General features: G+C 51.2%; 10 protein-coding genes across 10 annotated transcripts; 5 read left to right on the top strand and 5 right to left on the bottom strand.

Annotated features, from left to right (window-relative positions):
• Nucleotides 1–269: 269 nt before the first annotated feature.
• On the top strand, nt 270–1,338 carry M430DRAFT_85635 (hypothetical protein; the record flags this gene model as incomplete). Its single annotated transcript, XM_024869635.1, has 2 exons — nt 270–856; nt 909–1,338. Coding segments are annotated over 2 exons (1,017 nt in total), but the record flags the coding sequence as incomplete, so codon positions are not given.
• A 695-nt stretch (nt 1,339–2,033) lies between these two features.
• On the top strand, nt 2,034–4,080 carry M430DRAFT_47650 (hypothetical protein; the record flags this gene model as incomplete). The annotated part of the gene is made up of 2 exons (XM_024867945.1): nt 2,034–2,213; nt 2,320–4,080. 2 exons carry the CDS (start codon nt 2,034–2,036, stop codon nt 4,078–4,080), a joined length of 1,941 nt encoding a protein of 646 aa, XP_024723746.1.
• A 412-nt stretch (nt 4,081–4,492) lies between these two features.
• On the top strand, nt 4,493–5,274 carry M430DRAFT_198910 (hypothetical protein). The gene is made up of 2 exons (XM_024864178.1): nt 4,493–4,746; nt 4,828–5,274. The coding sequence occupies exons 1-2, from the start codon at nt 4,508–4,510 to the stop codon at nt 5,009–5,011; spliced, it is 423 nt and encodes a 140-aa protein (XP_024723747.1). The 5' UTR covers nt 4,493–4,507; the 3' UTR covers nt 5,012–5,274.
• Nucleotides 5,275–5,305: 31 nt separating this feature from the next.
• On the bottom strand, nt 5,306–5,962 carry M430DRAFT_198914 (hypothetical protein). The gene has a single exon (XM_024864179.1). It carries the CDS (start codon nt 5,853–5,855, stop codon nt 5,448–5,450), a length of 408 nt encoding a protein of 135 aa, XP_024723748.1. The 5' UTR covers nt 5,856–5,962; the 3' UTR covers nt 5,306–5,447.
• On the bottom strand, nt 5,863–6,843 carry M430DRAFT_39275 (hypothetical protein; the record flags this gene model as incomplete). The annotated part of the gene is made up of 2 exons (XM_024867302.1): nt 6,581–6,843; nt 5,863–6,319 (listed from the first exon to the last, which is right to left on the bottom strand). Exons 1-2 carry the CDS (start codon nt 6,697–6,699, stop codon nt 5,863–5,865), a joined length of 576 nt encoding a protein of 191 aa, XP_024723749.1. The 5' UTR covers nt 6,700–6,843.
• A 173-nt stretch (nt 6,844–7,016) lies between these two features.
• M430DRAFT_39276 (hypothetical protein) lies at nt 7,017–8,438 on the bottom strand. Its single transcript, XM_024867303.1, has 2 exons — nt 7,935–8,438; nt 7,017–7,856 (listed from the first exon to the last, which is right to left on the bottom strand). The coding sequence occupies exons 1-2, from the start codon at nt 8,140–8,142 to the stop codon at nt 7,351–7,353; spliced, it is 714 nt and encodes a 237-aa protein (XP_024723750.1). The 5' UTR covers nt 8,143–8,438; the 3' UTR covers nt 7,017–7,350.
• Nucleotides 8,159–8,735, bottom strand: M430DRAFT_198927 (hypothetical protein). The gene has a single exon (XM_024864180.1). The coding sequence runs from the start codon at nt 8,458–8,460 to the stop codon at nt 8,164–8,166; it is 297 nt and encodes a 98-aa protein (XP_024723751.1). The 5' UTR covers nt 8,461–8,735; the 3' UTR covers nt 8,159–8,163.
• Nucleotides 8,736–10,445: 1,710 nt separating this feature from the next.
• Nucleotides 10,446–12,097, top strand: M430DRAFT_39277 (hypothetical protein). The gene is made up of 4 exons (XM_024867304.1): nt 10,446–10,583; nt 10,740–10,960; nt 11,046–11,483; nt 11,552–12,097. The coding sequence occupies exons 2-4, from the start codon at nt 10,759–10,761 to the stop codon at nt 11,686–11,688; spliced, it is 777 nt and encodes a 258-aa protein (XP_024723752.1). The 5' UTR covers nt 10,446–10,583; nt 10,740–10,758; the 3' UTR covers nt 11,689–12,097.
• A 516-nt stretch (nt 12,098–12,613) lies between these two features.
• M430DRAFT_198973 (hypothetical protein) lies at nt 12,614–16,770 on the bottom strand. The gene is made up of 5 exons (XM_024864181.1): nt 16,513–16,770; nt 16,305–16,424; nt 15,526–16,220; nt 15,208–15,477; nt 12,614–15,157 (listed from the first exon to the last, which is right to left on the bottom strand). Exons 2-5 carry the CDS (start codon nt 16,336–16,338, stop codon nt 12,728–12,730), a joined length of 3,429 nt encoding a protein of 1,142 aa, XP_024723753.1. The 5' UTR covers nt 16,339–16,424; nt 16,513–16,770; the 3' UTR covers nt 12,614–12,727.
• Nucleotides 16,771–17,265: 495 nt separating this feature from the next.
• Nucleotides 17,266–18,685, top strand: M430DRAFT_133342 (hypothetical protein). The gene is made up of 2 exons (XM_024862293.1): nt 17,266–17,499; nt 17,555–18,685. The coding sequence occupies exon 2, from the start codon at nt 17,676–17,678 to the stop codon at nt 18,546–18,548; it is 873 nt and encodes a 290-aa protein (XP_024723754.1). The 5' UTR covers nt 17,266–17,499; nt 17,555–17,675; the 3' UTR covers nt 18,549–18,685.
• Nucleotides 18,686–19,227: the final 542 nt, after the last annotated feature.

The following is a 19,227-nucleotide window of genomic DNA, read 5'->3' on the forward strand; positions in this document are numbered from 1 at the left end:
TTGGCAATTGGGAGATGTGAGCATTGATGTACCTTGAAAAGGAGGTCGGCTTCGCGGTTGCACCTGACATACGGGCCGGAACCAGTTAGTCCCCGCGCTAGCTGCGTCCCCGTATGTGAAAAAGCTTCCTGGAAATAATAAATTTCTAGAGTATCACCACCTCACAAGACATCGAGAACCCAACCTCATTCCAATTCCTACACAGTTCATAATCATGTAAGTTTCGTACTGCCGCGCGAGAGATCGATGGTTCAAAAACTAATCACCGTCGAAGGCATTTCATCCGTCGCGCAGCTTTCCGTGCTGCGGCATCCCCATCCACCTCCGTGGTCTCCAAGTCCTCCTCTCCCTCTTTCCTCGCCCAATCAAAAGTCCAGAGCGCGATCTCCCCATCAGTGTTCAGAAGATTTGCCAGCGATAATGCCAACAGCGAATCACGACCCGTCGCAGCTGCCGATGCCGAAGAGCACGGTACTATCCGATCAGCCATCGATTCCGCCGCCGAGTCCACTTCGACTTATACCAAGGATGCAGAGGAGAGCTTAGCACAGAGTACCGAGCCAGCGCAAGAGACTTATGGCGGTGATCGAGGTGCTGAGCCTACTAGCGGTCTTGCTAGCGGCTTCCCCAGAGCACCACGCCAAAATAGATATAATGATGATCGCAGGGACAACTACACCACGCGCTCAAACAACCCACGCTCAAACAACCCGCGCGTCTTGACACCTACCTCTGGTATCTACGTTGGAAACTTGCTCTTCGATGTCACTGCCAAGGATCTCGAGAGGGAATTTGAGCAATTTGGGCCCATCAAGTCGACAATCATCGCTACCGATGCCAGGGGATTGAGCAAAGGGTAAGAGGTCTCTGCATCCGGTTTCTAGCATTGCAACTGACCGCTTTTGTAGATTTGGGTATGTCGAATTCGAGACCATCGAGGCGGCCAATGCTGCCATTGTGGCAAAGAACCAAACCGTCCTAGAAGGCCGTCGCCTGATTGTAAACTACATGGCCAGGACCGTCCGCGAAGTCCGAGAGAACCCACCTTCAAAGACTCTGTTCATTGGCAACCTTGCCTTCGAGATGTCCGACGCTGATCTCAACAAGCTCTTCCGTGATATTCGAAATGTCATCGATGTCCGGGTTGCGATTGACAGACGTACTGGCCAACCAAGAGGTTTCGCCCACGCTGACTTTGTTGATGTGGAGAGCGCCACCAAGGGCCGAGAAGCTCTTATGGGGAGAGAGATTTATGGTCGCAAGTTGAGGGTTGATTTCAGCACTGGCGGCACCAAGGACAGGGTCCGTACTGGCCCCCGCAACGGAGGCCAGAACGGAGGCCAGACTGAGGGTGGGTTCTAAACAACATGGACTGTAATGATGTAGGAGTTGGGTATTGTGACCTATTAGTGGTTGTGGATATTGTACCAAAAGCCGGGGCATATCTGAGGCATCTTCTTTTAGACCTCACCTTTCTGTAACTTGTCTTAAGATCCACTATTTCTGGCAGCATGTAAAATCTGGGTTTTGGGGCCGGCGCAGACCGATGATTAAGATCAGAAGACATAACTCAGCTCAAAGTACACGGGAAACGTTTCTTTTATATTGTCATAAATAGCCGGATATTAATAGAGGCCTTCTGGAACCCTTCTGGTATCCTACAATTGTTGTGTTGCTTTGACATCATGGAGGGGAGTATTCGCCTTCCCCCTTTTTGCTGACGATCGGCGGAGGTTGCCCGTGCTTCTCGGCCACTTGCACCTCGGCATTTTCCCGAGGCTCGGGATGATTTCCAATACACTTCCCCACATTTTGACCATTCGACCTCTCTCATACACAGCACAACAACATATGAGTTTCAACACGCAAGAGACGCCGTTGTCATATACATGCCCTTCTTGTACAACAATACGGCACATACCTTTGTACATAGATCTGTTCTCTTTCCAGCTAGACATACCTGCCTCGAGTGGCGAACGTTCGACGATCAGCGGTCGGATCCTCACTCGACTTAATTTTGGAAGCCCTTCAATATGTCATTTCTAGGTGGCGCGGAGTGTTCGACGGCCGGGAACCCTCTCAGTCAATTCACCAAACATGTCCAGGATGACAAGAGTTTACAAAGAGACCGACTGGTGGGGAGGGGACCGGGCGGTAACATGCAGGGCATGCGGAGTACGAACGGGATGGGCATGAGTGGAAGTCAGGATAACGTATGTTCCAATTAGTTCCCCAAGTATCATTCTCGACGAATATGTCTTTCTGCATGCAGTATTTTCCTAGGGCGGGGTGGCAGGGCTAACAGCATGGCTTCCATAGATGATGAATGAGTTCATGCAACAGAACGGACAGATCCCCGAGGCGTTCGCGATGCAGCATGATCTGCACCACAATCCACAGATGCGGGCAGGTTCCCAATCGCCGGGCGTAAATACATGGGCGCAAGAATTCCACCCGGGGGTTGAAGCACAAGGGATGATGGAGGCTGCGTTTCAAGCCCCCAAGGGCGCGGCGTTCAGCCCAGCCGACTTCGCTCGATTCCAGCAGATGAACCAGAGTGCGCCTCGGACGGCAAGCCCTATGGCGCAGAGTATGGGGAGCGGCTACTCCGGATACCAATCACCGATGGGTATGCCAATGGGCATGATGGGTATGGGCGGTATGGGCATGGGGATGATGAACCGGCCGAGCTTCCAAGGACCCCAGAATTTCCAGCAGGAAGACAAGGGGAAGGGGAAGATGATCGAGCTCGATGATGAACATTGGGAAGAACAGTTCAAGCAGATCGATCTGCAGGGAAAGGAACAGGAAGAAGCTGTGGCCGCCGAGGCAGAGCTTAATGAAATGGACAGGTCAGTCCTTGAATCCGAAACCAATGAATTCGGTGATTTCGAGTCTATCTGGAGAGGCATACAAGCTGAGACTGCCGCTGCTAGGGCGATGGCATCCGATGAAAGTATGTCGGGAGGTATGGGAATGCACATGGGTGATTTCGATCACTGGGATGGATTTGATGGCTTAGGGACTCACCAGTCGCCGTTCCGAGATCCGCAATTAGGAGAGTACATGTTTGAATCCGACAATATCTTCCGGGATGTCAGTAATCCCTTCGAAGAAGGAGTCCGGATAATGCAGGAGGGAGGCAACCTCTCCCTCGCAGCTCTAGCCTTCGAAGCTGCAGTACAAAAGGAGCCTGACCATACCGAAGCGTGGGTGTTACTTGGCTCTGCACAAGCACAAAACGAGAAAGAAGCTCCCGCCATACGGGCTTTAGAACAGGCTCTGAAGTTGGATCCAAACAACCTCACAGCTCTCATGGGATTAGCAGTATCATACACAAACGAAGGCTACGATAGTACCGCCTACCGCACCCTCGAACGCTGGCTCTCGGTCAAATACCCAAATATAGTCTCCCCATCTGAGCTCACCTCTGATGCCGATGTGGGCTTCACAGATCGACATCAACTGCACGAGAAGACCACGGACCTATTTATCCGCGCCGCCCAGCTTTCACCCGATGGTGAGCACATGGATCCTGACGTGCAGGTCGGCCTCGGGGTTCTCTTCTACGGCGCTGAGGAATACGGCAAAGCAGTCGACTGTTTCTCGGCCGCGTTAGCCAGCACCGAATCCGGGACCAGCAACCAAAGGGATCAAGTGCACCTCCTCTGGAACCGACTCGGCGCCACCCTCGCCAACAGCGGGCGGAGCGAAGAAGCCATCGCCGCGTACGAGAAGGCCTTGGTGCTACGCACCAACTTCGTCCGCGCCCGCTACAACCTGGGCGTGAGCTGCATCAACATCGGCTGCTACGAAGAGGCGGCGGCGCACCTTCTGGGCGCCCTCGCCATGCACGAAGTCGTCGCGAACGAGGGCCGCGAGAAGGCTCGCGACATCCTTGGCGGCGGCGAGGGCAACGTCTCCGAGGCCGAGCTGGAGCGCATGATCAGCCAGAACCAGAGCACGAACCTGTACGACACGCTCCGGCGCGTCTTCAGCCAGATGGGCCGTCGGGATCTGGCGGATCGGGTCGTGGTCGGTATGGATGTGGAGAGCTTCCGGAACGAGTTCGAGTTTTGAGGGGGGGAGCGGATGTAGTGATAGATGAATACAGAAAGGAATGTGTCAAATTAATCAACGGACTTTTACGTTCTGTCTTGGTTGCTTTTTTTCAGATGAAGGAAGTTGAGATGTCTAGTCGGAAGCTCATGCACAGCCAAAGCCTACTTACCCCTTCTTTTCTCCTGCCATATCTCTCCACTCTATACAAATACGGCTCCTCCCGCCGAGAGTGAAGCGTTCCATGGTCGAGTTCCTTAAGGTAGTCGAGTAAGGTATCTAGTGCTCCCACCACATTCATCCATCTTCATTTTTTCCCAGCACATCCAAAAAAAACCTCCTCGATATCAAACCCATTTCCTCAAACTTTCCTCATCGGCCCACCCCACCCCAACACACCCTACCCATCATGACCTCCTGGATCCATCTACCCCTCGAGATTCGCCAGATGATCCTAGAGTTAATTGTAGCAGCCTCAGATCACCGTCGTAAGTCTAGCTACGCCACCGTATCCTTAGAATTCCAGACATTTTTCGAAACTAGGAATTTTCGCAGCCTGAGGATACAGTCGTCGTGCTTGGACGATTTGGATCGGATGGTTAGAGGGAAATGGGGAGGACGACGGGTGGGGTATGTTGAGAGGATTTGTTTATGTGTTGATCCTGATAGACAGCAGGGTTGGAGAAAGTATATACCTGCCCATTCCCCCCCCCCCCCTCGTTCTTTATCTCAATTTTACTAACACCTCGCTCGCTCGCTGCACACAAGGAACCAAGCCAGTTTTCCCAACGTAATAAGCAATCTTTTGCATATCCTCTCTCGTTGGAGAAAAGCAGGCGAGCGTGAGCCAGAGCTGACTTTGGAGCTTATGAACATATATGGTCAGCCGTTTAGCTATGTTGGCTCGAAAAGGAGAATTCGTGAGTTGGCGAATTTGGCGATTTGGGGATAGTTAGTAAGGTAGGGTAGGGTAGGGTGGTGGGAATTATGGATTTGTTACTACCTACTACTGGGGAGGTATAGAAGGTGTATGAGATAGATGGAGTGGTGATAAAAGCAAGGTCTGAATTGAATAATTTGATTTAATTGCGATCTTGATGTTTATTGGGTATAAACATCATACTGAAAAAAAGTTGGTGTTGCTAGAAGAAGAAGGGGAATTACCTTAGTGAGTGACTCCTCGGGGACGCAAAAACTACAAAATCAACAAAAGCAACGCCTTTTATACTTGAATAATAAAAGCGAAGCGGTCTTCCAAATACCTTAAACAAGGGATATAAATAAGATGGATAAGATCCGAACCATTAACTGATGACTAGATATTTACATACATACTACATTACATACATAACAATAACAAAAGATGACTCCTATCCATCATCCATCCTTCATTCCTGATTGATAAAAACTAAAATATCAAAGACGCTGGAAAATTCAGGTGCTGAGATGGGAAGAATGGATTGGGAGTCCGTGGTATATAGAGCGGATTGGACTGGTGTGGTAATTTTGGTGATGAGAGAGGTTGATGGTCGGTGGGATTGGCCTTTGGAAGGGGGTGGATTGGTACCTGTATGTATTGCTCGTTCCGGAGGGGATGTGGCAGATCCTTCAATTCGCCGTTTTGTCTCCTTTCCGCCTTCCTTGGTAGTGTTTCGATGATCTATCGACGGTCGGCTGCTTCCCTGCTGATTGCAACAACGTGCGCTCATCTGCCCCCCTCTGGAAGTCTGTCGGCGAGGATGATGGCCAGATATCGTAATTCGCAATCCGCACCTTTCCAAACCACAAGCTCCCATCCCAAGCCTACACCATCTCCCCACTCAACAGCCCCTCAGTCTCCGTCGCTATACGTTCCTCCTCCTCCCTCCTCTTCTGCTCCTCAATCTCATCATTCTTCTCAATAATCTCATTAATATCCACCAACTTGCCTACTCTCCCCTCCTTACTATCATTCATCCTTTCCTTATTCCCCTCTTTCACGTCCTTTCTCTCATCCCATCCCTTACGCACCTTATTCATCCGCGAGAACTTCTCCACCCATGGGTTCTTGTCGCCTAGGATATACGGGTTCTGCCCTGAGTAGCCCATGATCACCACGCGGCGGACTTCGGGGAGGTCGAGCAGCACGTCGAAGTTGCGCCGCACGAGCGCGTACTCGTGGAGTTCGTAATCTTTCATTCCTTGGTTGCCGTCGTGCGTCCACCATATGATACGTAGTGTGCCGGGGTGGTGGAATTTTGGTACTTGGCCTGTGAACGCGCTGTGCGTGAATATTTTTGTTAGCGGTGTTGCTCTTCCTCTCCTGTCTTGCTTGCCCCTTCCTATTCCTTGCCTGATCTCTTTTCCATCTTTTAATGATATTGAGGAAAAAGAAAGCGCGATTTTGGATTGGCTTTGAAAGGAGAAAGAAAAATGAAATAAATAAGATTTGATAAAAACATGCCATGAACCACTTCAGGAGAAGTGCAAGGCAGAGCAAACTGCAAGCAGCAACAGCAGTAATCAGGAAAAGGCCACATACATCTTCAACGAACTCTTCAGCGCCGACCAATACGAATACAGATACGACTCCTGTTCCTCAGGATGCGAGTCGAAGAAGATAGTCGGCGAGCCGAAGTCGACGACTGGCGGATCAGACATCGTGCTCGGTATTCAGATCCTGTTTCAGATCTTGGATAGGGAGCGAGAGAGATTCGTAGATGTGTGCTGGTGCGAGTGGGGAGGAGAGAATTGGATGATGGGAGATTGCGCGCTGAAGGTTGGATTGCACTCGTTTGGTGCTGTCGTCGGCGGCAGACTCGGCGGGCGAGACCCGATTCTCGAAGGTTTATGGTGGGGCCAGCTGGTGATAGCCGCGATTACTAAGCTGGGCTCTGGAAGTTACACTTTTGAGGATTGAGGATCGTTGATAGATAAGAGGAGTTCTCATGTTTAAAGAGGTTGCAAATAATGCATTTAGAAGGTTGCAAATGTCTAGTGCATTGGAGCCTACTGTACATATAAGGTACGTAGAAGATAAATAGCCACCCTGTGTATTCTGCAAACCCCTTTCCCAAAACCCCAGAAACCAGAGCGTGTATAGATCTCTAATATAATAACATAAGGCTGTCGTGACCTCGAAATATTTAGAGCGATTAAAAGAGAATATAGGTTTATATATACAACGAACGCTCAATCCCATGCTCGCTAAACCTTGTTTGATGCTAAACCTCCCAGATCCCCAGACGATGCTGATGATGATTCTTGGGTAACGAAAAACGCCATTTGCCTTTGCGGGCTCTTCGTCTTTCATCACAGGAGCGCCATGCCCGCACCCACAACCGCTAGGAGTCCCCCGGACACCTTGATCTTGGTGGCGGCCGAGTGGCCCGTCGCGCTAGGGGTCGCTGAGCTGCTGCTGCTGCTGGTCTCCTTGCTTGAGGTGGATGTTGCGCTGCTGGTTTGGCTCGCGCTGCTGTTGACCTTCGTCTGGGTGCTCTTCACGCTCGAGGACCCGGATGCGCTTGAGCTCGAGCTCGAGCTGGAGCTAGCGGTTGTGCTAGAGCTTGCTGATGTGCTGGAACTGTCGGTTGTGCTGGCGCTCGCACTGCTGGATGTTGCGGCACTGCTTGCGCTGCTGGATGTGGAGCTAGCGGCGGCGGGGGCGGAGGAGGTGTTTGGGGAATCGATGGAGAATTGGCCAGAGTAGTTGTCAATGTATTTGTTTCCGTTGTCGATGATCTCGAAGGCGTACTGAGGGCCGTTGACGAGTTGGGCGCTTGGGGTCCAGAGGTAAGAGCCGGTGTTTTGGATATTCTCTGTGGTGATTGTGAGTCAAAAAGGTCCTTTGGGGGAATGGAAGGAAAGAAAGTGGTAGGAATAGGAGGGAGACGTACCGGCAATGGTCTCAACTGTCTTCAATGCATTGGGATCGCCTTGGCGGAGGAGCAGCGTCACGGTATCGACTGTACCGGTAGAAGGCATCCAGGTGATGTTGAAGGGAGTCCCGACCTTGATGCTGGAGGGCATTGGGTCCATGTTGAAAGGGTTCTGGGCCGCAGTAAGGGTCGCGAGAGCCGCGAGGACAAAGGTTGAGAGATACATATCGTCTTGATGTTCTTTAAATTATCGTGTTCGATGACGAACAGGAATCTCGCAGGGACAGAAGTTCAAGGAGAAATCGTAAAAGAGCGGCAAAAAGAGAGAGCACAAGGTTTCATCCGTGGGCAGGCGGAACCTTTTATCATGACGCCTAAAAGCGCAAAATAGATGTTCAAATTTCCGTTCATCTGACAACCCCATGCACAAAGGGAGGAAGTGGTGGACTCGATCGGACGCTATCACGCCTGATACAGTACTACCGAGTAGTAGGCCTGCCCGGAGATGGTCAACCATTGGTTCTCGACCGCGCATCCGAGCCATGGGGGCGGTAGATGCCGACTCGGGGCATGGTGTATATAGTGCGGCCCTAGTATTGCTCCGACCAGCTTGATTGAGAAAGTGAATGATTATTGTTGATTTGACTTGTGTATTTTCATCGTTATTCCGCAGAAGAGGGGCGGAGAGAGAGGTGGTTTTCGAACATTGTCGTAACGGGAGATAGCAGTCAACAGTCCATTGTTCGTTGTGTTCTGTGCCGTTCTAACCCGTCTGTCGCGATGCAAGGCCTGCATCGAATATGCAGGTACCGGGCGGCTTTCTGCAGGGATAGGCTCAAGCCTCAAGTCCAGACTTGACTTCGTCCTAACGCTTGGAGGGGAGCTCCGGGTAAGACGCCCTTGAAAGCGAAAGGAAAGGAAAGGAAAAAGTTTCCCCCGAGTTGAGGACTTTGTATTTAAGCTGATGTCATGTGTTTTGTCCCCTGTGTAATATTAAGTTTCGCCGTTTCGGAAACAGGCAGAGATTCGCACTGTTAGCCAGGTACTGTATCTGATTGTGCCTGGCACTCCGTGCTTTGGCAGAGTACTGTTCGATGGGAGTGAGCCTCTTCCCCTCGCTGCCGTTCATCTGCTTCGTCTTCACCTCTGATTGGCCAGGGGCATCTGCGTGCTCTGCTGAGAGCCAAAGAGCCAATAAGAACAGCCGGAGCTGTCTCAGGTGTGTAAGGCAGCACGGAGTACTCGGTATGTGCAGACACGCTCAGGAGTTAGCATTGTCAGCAATGGGCTATTGGTTTGACTGTTTGAGTGTAATTGTAATTGTAGGACAAGAGGCGGAAGCCAATGAGTCCTGAAGATCTACTGGATCTTGCTGTGAGTCTATGACGAAACCGAAAATCCCGGTTGAATGAGTTGGATTGTAAGGAGACGAGTGGAAGAGAGAAGGTGCTCACTGCTGAGCAAGAGATGATGAGCCACGTGATCGAGTGCAAGGCTCCTCAAGACAAGCCACTCCATGGGCAAGGAATGCACAGGCCTTTATACTTCTGCATGGCATAGCCATATATATAAGCTATATGTGTGGAAACCTGTTGTTTCCCCGGGATACGCGTCTCCCTCGTATTGTACTGTACATTCTCCGCAGTTGAAAGCTGGGGGCCAGTCTCCAGAGGATGAGATAACGAGAGAGAGCAAACTCGGGTTCGAAGCTCAGAGAATCCGAACAGCGAAGTTCAGATCTGCAGGCGACGTCGGTGGCTCCAGAATACGAGAGAGCGGGAGAGCCGAGGTACTACTGGAGCAGCGAGGAGACGGCGTAAAGGGGACGGAGAAGCGCGATGTGCGGGATTGTAATTATTCCGTACCTTAAGTTTACCTGGATGATCACGTAATAAGATGCTTGGATAGCGGAAGCCTGAAAGTGTAATGTAAGGAAGGTAAGGTATCTGCACCTTTGCGCACAGAGGTGTCTCGAGACGCGCAGCAAGGAAATGGACCCTTGAAAGCCAATTCCGACTCAAGGTCTCAGGTAGAGATATCATATCATATCATATTATCACCTCATAATATACCACATTATTATGTGTCCCGTAAATGTGTCTTCTGTACCGCTCTCTTCGTATTCCCTGGCTCAAGATCCAATGGAAGGCGTGACCCCGTATAAATCGGATTCCAGTTTTTCCCAGGAACCCCTGAATTTGCCGAGACACCAAGCCCCATCCCGCCTAGCCGCTATCCCCGCTATGCCCCATCGAGCCGGCGGCCGTTGCTTAAAGGGCGCGGGGCGGTGGCTGGAGCGCGCTACCTTATACATAAGGTATCTTAGTCTAATCTTAGTATAATCTTACCCCTGGGCGAACCAGACAACAGTGAAATGGCTCTCGTGTCCGGCGTCCATTTAGATTCACTAAAACAGGCACGAATTGGCCCAATCCAGTAAGTGAGCGATTGAGGCCTTCCGGGCTTCCCTTGCAGCTCAGCTCTCTCCCTTTCGCTCTCCCTTTTCCCTGTTTTCCTCTCTTTTTCTTTGCCCCTCTTCTCTCTTCTCTCTTCTCTCTCCTCTCCTCTCTTCTCGACCTTCTCTCTCCATTAACTTTTAATTCAAAGAAAGCACGCTCGCTCGTTTCTTTTCGATCTCTGTGCTATTCCTCTCCCACGAGTCGTCATGTAAGTCTCACCAAATCCCCAAGTCCTCAACGCGTCGGATCGACCCGAGTCGCGTCTGTCTCTCGATCAGCGTCAGGGTCAACTTGCATTGCAGTTCATCCTGTTTATTGATTGACAGTGACGTGAGACGGCTAACACTCTCTCCTCTCTCTGCAGATCCAAACTCGCTTCCAAAATGCAGTTCTCACGTCTCTTCGTCGCTGCCGCCGCCGTTGCAGGTGCCAATGCCGCCCTCAACCTCACCGTCACCACCTACGCGGGCATCACCGTTGGCCAGCCCTTCGTTATTACCTGGGGTGACAACACTGGTCCCGTCTCTCTGATCCTTTTGGACGACACCGACCCCAACAACGTGAAGCCCTTCGAGACCCTCGGAAGTATGTTTCCCCTGTCCCGTTCCCCGACAAGAGCGATCTCCCCCTCCCTCTCTGGAGACCTGAGCTAACCATACTTTCTGTGTAGCTGGTCTCACTGGTACTGCCTACACCTGGACTCCTTCTGCCACCCTCCCCGCTGGTGACTACGCAGTCAAGATCCAGGATGCCGTGACCACCAACTACGGTGCCCAGTTCCAGCTGGTCGGCGCCACCGCCAGCGCCAGTGCCAGTGCCAGCGCCAGCTCCTCCGCCGCTGCCTCCAGCTCCACCGGCCCATCAAGCACTTCCGCCACTACCACCTCCGCCTCTAGCTCCTCCGCCTCCACCCCTTCCAGCTCTCCAAGCTCTTCTTCCGCCAGCTCCAGCTCTTCTTCCAGCTCCAGCACCCCTTCCAGCACCAGCAGCAGCACCAGCTCTAGCTCTAGCTCCAGCGCAACTAGCAGCTCTGCAAGCAGCACTTCCAGCTCTAGCAGCAGCAGCAGCAGCAGCGCCAGCTCCAGCTCTAGCAGCTCCACCTCATCGAGTATGTATCTCGTCAAGAGACCCTTTCTCAGACCCTCAGGATTAGAACCAAGAATTAACAATCCCCAGGCTCCTCATCCGCCTCCAAGACCACCACCTCCGCCCCAGCAGGCACCACCACCAGCGCCCCCAGCTCCGCCAACGGCCTCGCCAGCCCTCTGGCCCTTGTCTTCCTGGCGCTGGCTGCTCTCATCACCGTCAACTAAACCTTCTAATCCAGGGGTCGTCCTTAATCACCCTCTTCTCCACGGGCGCCCCAATAAAAAACCTAATCTCGATTTTTCTATGGAAATATCTAAAACTCTTCCACCAATATATGTCTAAATACCTGTTCCGCCCCGAAGAAATGGCCCACAATCCCCTCAATTCGTGCATGCCCGCATAGCGAATCGCCCATTGTCCGATATATATCCATCCCCGTTCTTCTCGTCCCGCATAATCCGTTGCTGTATTTAATTGCTTCGCCCCCCTTTTTTAGCTCGTGCTTTTCTCGCCTGCTTGCTTGATTGCTTGTTTGATTTTTTACCTTCTCTGCATCTGCATTTGAAATGATTTGATTGATTGATTGCATTGGTGGGGGATACGACGACGAAGCGAGCTCTCAGGTCCTCGGGGTTATGTGATATATGCGAGGCTGCCGGTCGGCGCTGACGAGGCTGGTCGCTGGACATTCGATGAGGGGATTGTTGGGGATTGGCAAGATTGATTGATTGATTGTAGTAGGATATAAATTCGTGGTTGATCCGGATGGCTAGAGTCTTACCTAGTAATTGATTCAATGCATGAGAGTGTATTTATGTCCTTGGTCACTCAGTATTTGGTTCATTCAAAGGAATTTCTCTCATTACACTGCATGCATGCACTATCTATCTACATCGTAGCTACGACGATCCAATCTGAGCTTTTTTCCTGTCATCCCATCCATCCATCCATTCATCCATCCATAGCCATCCATATCCACTCCGCTTCCTGCATGCATAACCCACCCTTCCTCCCCGTTTTTTCTTTTTTTCAATAGGAAAACCACAACCCACCCGCCCACCAATATGTGTATGTATGCGATGAAAAGAAAACTAACTGATCTTACAATCCTGGCTGATATCGAGAGAAGAACCCTTCTTTCTGCCTGTCTATCTGTCTGCCAATCTCAATTTTTGGGGGGAAACAAAAAAAGGAAAATGGGGAAGAGGCGCTGCTGATGTAAACAGAGTCTGGATTAAGAAAGACCAGGGAAGGAGAGCCAGATTAAACTCCAGGAGAGAGAGTGTTCTGCAAGAGAGCCTTCTCGTGGTTACGGCAGTACTTCTCCAGTTTATCCAGGATCTTGCCCTCGGGGAGGATAGAGAAGGGTTCGCTGGCGGGGCGAGGGTCCTTGGAATTCCCGTGATAACACTCGAAGCGGAAGCGGGTGAACTGCTTTCTGTCGATGTCGTGCTGCCACACGGTGATAATGTCGCCGTGGCGGAGCTCGCCCCAGTACTTCGACGGCGTCTCGGGGTTCTGGCGGTCGTTGCTGGGGAGGCTGACGCCGTTGATGGTGATTCCCATCGAGGCTTTACTGGAGATGTAGAAGGATAGGCCTTTGGTGTTGAAGTTGGGGTCGGGGGGAGCGAATTCCCATTCGTTGTCGAGCTTGAAAGCGAAGATCTTGAAGGCGTATTTAGGGACGCGGATCTCGTTGGGGTTGGAGTAGCGATTAGTGTTCTGGAAGCCGCGACCCCAGCTCGTGACTGTCTCGACGATATTCAGGGTGATGGTAGGGAGGCAGCTGTCCTGTGTGGCAAAAAGCTTTCCGAGGATACGCTTGGGTGGTTGGAAGTCGTGGCCTACAACGCCGTGGCCGGCTGTGATGTCGGATGATTTGGTCTCGGGGGTATTGGGCTGGTTGGACCCATGAGCGGTTGTTGGTAGAGATTGATCCTTAGCGGCAGAATGCTGAGTCTTAGAGGCCTCGATTACACCGTCGCCAAGCTTTCTTTCATCACGCTTCATCATCATGCGGCGACCCTCCTTTACCGGTTCGGATTGCGCTCGAGTAGCCTCGGGATCGACAGATGGGCTTCGACTGGCTCTGAAGCTGTTCATTGTTGTATCAAACGTGGCATGGCCATGCTCGAACAACTCGCCCTTTCTCTTGGCAAGCTCCTGGTAGGTATTGAACTCCGACAACGTCATATGCGGGTAATTGTTGTGGTGAGTAGATTTATCCTTGGGATCCCAGAACAGCTGCTGGGGCGCCGGCATATCAATCTCTCGCATTGATTTGCGTACTCTCTTGGCTGGTAGATCGGCAGGTTGCCAACTACGGTCGTCAGAGCTCATCTCCTCGTGAGGTCGTCGAAGACTAAGGCCTTCTTGAGCGGGTGAAGCGACAGTGGTGGGTGCATCCGCAGCGGGAGACCCAGCAGGAGACGAAGCAGCTGATGGAGAATGCATGTTTAGATGTCCAACCATGGACTCCGCACCCATGAGACTCGAAGCCCTATCACCATGTCTCTCAACCTCAGTCGGGAGTGGCTGGTATACCATGGTAACTGTCATGACTGGAGGTGGCTGTTGAACGTGCTGTATGCTCGATGTATCATGGACAGGCTCACTCTGAGCGTTTATTGATCCGCCGAAAATAGTGGACATAGAGCGGACGTCACGATGATTCACCGTGGGAACCGGGAGAAGGCTCGAAGGAATAGCGCCAGAACTTCCCAAGGCAGAAGTATCGACCTCCCCAAATAGTCTGCCGTTTCCAGCATTCTGCGTCAGGGCAGAACTCTCGTTACCATTCGAATTTCCATCACTCGTATTGAAGCTGTTGGGAATTTCGACTCGATACTGGTTAACTCCGCTGATTTCCTCAGGCTCACCAATCTGACTGTCACAAGGATCATGAATGCTCAACTGAGATGCTCCTTCCTCAAGTTCTGGATTGATAACAGAACCACTCTGAACCAGATCGACTTCCTCCTCATCAATAGACTCCATGCTCTGAGGTGCACCTGTAATCCAGACGTCCGACTCAAGTTCAGGGATCGTTGCTCGATGCTCAGGACGAATATGTAGCATGTGTCTAATGAACCGAATTCCATTCTCCGAGACATCAACCTTCTGGAGGGGTCTGATATCAAGTGGCTTGGTCATGATAATATGGAGAAGCTCCTGATAGGAAATCCCATTCTTTACAGGATATGGAGGGCTTGCACACAGCGTAAAGAAGAGCACTCCAGCTAGAGACCAGACATCCACTGCATGATCATAACGCTGTGGTGGAAGTAGCTTCTTGTCGATACCTCGGAGGGTTCTTGTACCTTGCAGATCATACTCACGGTACTCCGAGTAGACCTCAGGAGCACAATAGAGAAGAGTTCCACAGAATGTCCGAAGGAAGGTGTCTTCACTGTCTACCATCTTTGACAGACCAAAGTCAGTCAGCTTGACCTGAAAGGGACGGTGACTATGGATAAGGATGTTGTCCGGTTTGACATCCCGGTGGGTTATGCCCTGTCCGTGGAGATACTTCAGAGCGCTGAGAAGCTGAGTGGCCATTGATTTAACTTCCAGTTCTTGGAGTCTACCATACTTGTTGATCAAGCTGCCAAGGTCTCCACCGGGGACGTACTCCATGATGATGTAGAGATACTCATCCCAGTCAACATGCTCAATGTATTGAACAATATTCGGCTGGGCCTGATTAGCGATCGCCTGGGGCACAAAGGTAGTAGTAGCCTTACATGCTTGATCTTCCGCATGATCTTCATCTCCATATCAACCTTTTGATCAAGGACACCATGCTTCATGAAGCGTCGCTTCTCGAGTTCTTTGGCAGCATATGGAACCCCATCATACTTGTCCGTAATTTTATAGACAACAGCAAAAGCGCCCTTGCCGATGGTGCCAACCTTGTTGTACTTCGAGCCGCCCTTCCACTCTCTAATGTGTCTACCAAGAGAAGACGTCGAGTAATTTGGGGTGCCGACATCTCGTGATGCGAAGATATTGGGCTACAAACTATTAGCATGAGAATTGCAAGGAGAGGACATGCTGCATACCGGTTCTCTGTTTTTGATAGCAGGTTCCTTTCTCTCTATCTGAGCATTCTGAATACGCATGAAGTAATTTGTCAAGTTTTGCTGGTAGGCCAATTCAGTGACCTCATCCCGGCGTGGAATCCGGACAATGAATCTGAAGTCCTCTTCGGGGGGTGTCATAGCGAGAGTGATTCTAGAGCCAAGTTCGAGGGTGTGCCGATACTCCATGCCGTTTTCTTTCTCTTTTGCGCGAAGCATGTGTCCATCAACGGCGGTGCCATTCGTAGACATGTCTTGTAGCATAATGACGCCGTATTCATTGATGTAGATCCGGAAGTGAATATTACTCACACGCTTGACTTGGTCGTCGCGGCCCAAAACGAAGTCACATCGCTGCTGGTTTCGTCCAAATAGGAAGCCACCAGCCGGGTTCTTCGTTTTGGCGGAAAGGCGAAGCACGATATCGCATGAAACCAATCCCTGAGCCGCAAGATCAAACGTACCAGGGTCTTGTGGGTTGACTTCCTTTTCTCTAATGTTCACGTTGCCTTCAGAAGTGATTGTATGCTCGGGGGTGAGCTCATGGATCAGAGCAGCGGCTCGAATCGCAGGGAGCGAAGAAGGATGGATAATGCAGAAGATATCTGCTAAGTCCTCGTCACTTAGATCCGAGGAATTCTTGCCAAGTCGGCGAGGGTCGAGGACTTGTTGTGTCGCTGCCAGATCACCGGTGTAAGCTGATCTTCCTTTGTAGTAACGATCAAGAGGACAGGAAAGACTGGAAGAGAAGGAATGTATACCTGGCTGAGTAAGTTCTTCCTCTATCTTCTCCATCTTGAAGACTGTCTGGAGAATTAAGGGGGTGTTGTGGTACCAGCAGAGTTGTTGCAGTGGAAGATCTTTGTTTTGGCATCTAAAACCTGTTGTGGGAATGAATAGCTTAGCAGCGACTCATCGATATCAGGCATCGACAGCTAGGTCGAGACCACGATTCCCCTGCAAGCTCACCATGTATTTATTCAAAAAACAAGATATCTCGGGCAATGTCTGACCAACAGGCGCGGCTACTCTGGAGGTATGGAAACAAAAGGGAGGCCTAACGGTTCGCCGCCGGCGCAGGAATATGTATGAAGGGTCGTTATGGACTCGCAGGGCTAAGGAATGGCAGAAGACACAAATGTCTTCGCAGATAGATAGCTACTTTGCAATACATGAGCGTGCAGGTCGGTAGTCGATCTGTGAATTCTCCATCAGTCAGGATTCCCGCAGTAGCAGCGGGCGTTGGGGCTTATACATTGCCTCTTCTGGCACACAACCTGCCCTAGACGGGCCCACCACTGCAGATGTTCCTCACGTTATGCCCAGTTATGATCAATCGTAGGGGTGACTTGACCAGGTCGCTCACACGACCCGGAAACATCTAGGACATCACTCGACCTCTGTTTCACTGAATTGATTTAAGCTATCCGATGAGTTTATCCGCTCCGGCGCTAATATAGCGTCCGTTGTGGGGAACCATGTTTTTTGTACCTTGAGGCTTACCGAGTACTCTGTGCGCCCTGGTGTTTCCTTTGCCACTTCTACATGTATTCTTCTGTTTTGGACAACTCAGATCTCTTTTAAGTGGGAAAACAGTATATGGCTTCTACTTCCTGCTATCATCTGTACAACTACGATACGGGGAGCCATTTGACGAGAGGGTTACAAGACATTCGTAGCGGCTGGTTGCTGCCTGCTAAGATGGCCATGCTGCGCCTATCATTCCAGAACGGTTAGGCTGGGCCAAAGAAGAGCCTCACCTCACACTTAACTGCCATCTCGAACTCTGCGCACCTCGATGTGCTCTCCACCATAACAGCATTTATCAGACTCAGATGTTGTCAAAGGACTGACTGATATCCGCTGACTAATGTGGCGAGCAAAACCCTTTCACTCAAACCAAGCGAAGTTCCATAACAATTCAGTGCCCTTCATCTGCTCAGAGTAATCTTACTGGTGAGCATCCCAAACATCCTCACATCGAGTTTTGCTGATGCCAAGTCTTCCACAGTTTAAGGTGCATCCTCTGCAAGATATCGTCTATCAGCTCATTGATAGATCAACGCCCCTGTCGGATCAAATATTCTCCGCCAACCCCCCCGGGTCCCATTCACAGGCCGATCTGCTCCACAATGCCTCGCAAATCCAAACCCAAATCCAACATCAAAATGCCCGGCCTGACAGTCGATACCTCCCCTTCACACACGACGTCGCCGAACTCGACCTCGCACTCCCAATCCCAGTCCCATTCCCGCTCTGCCTCGCCCGTGCGGCCTCCATACTCCCCAATAACCCCGACTCTGGGCCATGCGCGCCTCGCCACCTCTACAAGCCCCTCCCAGAATCCCTCCCCCCATACCCAGAACACTTTGCCGCCACGCCAAACATACACTCACTCTCAACCTCCGCAGACTGCGATCCCTCAGCCGCCACCAGTACCAATAAAACTAGACGAGAACCCCGATGCGCTCGCCCTAAAATCCGCAATTAGCATCTTGCAGATCCAGGCGCGCAATGCGACGGCAGATATCCAGACCTTGCACCGGATAAAGGGGAAAGCGATGGACGATCCCGAAGGTTTTGCTAGAGCTCTGGCTGCAGGCGAGGTTGCGACCAAGTCAGATTCCCTTTTCGCGCCGTCGCAAGACGATTCATCCGAGGATGAGGATGGAGAGGGAGAGAAAGTGGAGGGGCTGGAGGGAGAAGGGAAGGGAAAAGAAAAGGCAGAAAAGTGGGGGAAACTTCCAAGACCCCAGAATATCGTCCGTTGTCCACCAATAAATTGGACGCAGTATGCCGTGGTCGGGGAGAGCCTGGATAAATTGCATAAGGATCAGCAGGCACGACCTACGGAAGGGATGCCACAAAGATTACAACCGGATGGGAGCTTGGCATTTGGTGGCGAGGGACAGAGAAGACGGGAAGATATGGGGGTGGCGGCGCCGTATCAGCCGGGGAAGGATAAGATTGAGAAGATGGGAACTAGGAAGGGGGGCAAGAGGTAATGCTTTGGGTTAATGGGGCTGGTTCAGTTGGAGTTTTGTATCTAAGGGATGAAGTTATGAGGGTGGGGCATGGGCATGGTCTGGCGTTGGTGGTTGCTATGAACTTGAGGCGTAGCATTCGATTATAGCCTGGGAGGTGATGATCTACGGGCATCGGATCGAGGTAGTTAAAAAGGATAATAGACTACTTCTGAGAAAACCATTATACTTTAGCAAGGCCGTAAGCTTCAAAGCCCTCTAGATTTACGGATTGTGAGTTGGACCCTTCGTCCCCGCCTCCGCCCCTCCGGGAGCATACGTGCACGTGACAAGCACATATCTGCCACTCAAAAGATTCTTCAACAAAGTGGTGGATCTTCGGGAGGGTCCTAGAGTCCTAGTTGGATGTCAGGCTGTGTATCTCCGGTGGTAGATTGTCACATAGACCGACAACGTAGCCAACACTAAGGAGCGCAATATATTCGCAACCCGATGCATGGCTATTGCATAGAAGAAGAGTGAGCAGCCATAGAGAGTTCAGAGCGCTTATGCACATATTACTGCAAGGAATTTATAGCGTGACGCTTCAAGGTTCCAGTCGGAGACAATCCAGCCGCATACCCCTTTACCCCATGAATCCCAAACAGCGCTTCGGCAGCGGTCATACGCGCTAGGTAATGATCAGGCGGTGAGGAGCGGC

The sequence above is a fragment of the Amorphotheca resinae genome, assembly GCF_003019875.1.
Source record: "Amorphotheca resinae ATCC 22711 unplaced genomic scaffold M430scaffold_2, whole genome shotgun sequence".
NCBI classification, from domain to species: Eukaryota; Fungi; Ascomycota; class Leotiomycetes; order Helotiales; family Amorphothecaceae; genus Amorphotheca; species Amorphotheca resinae.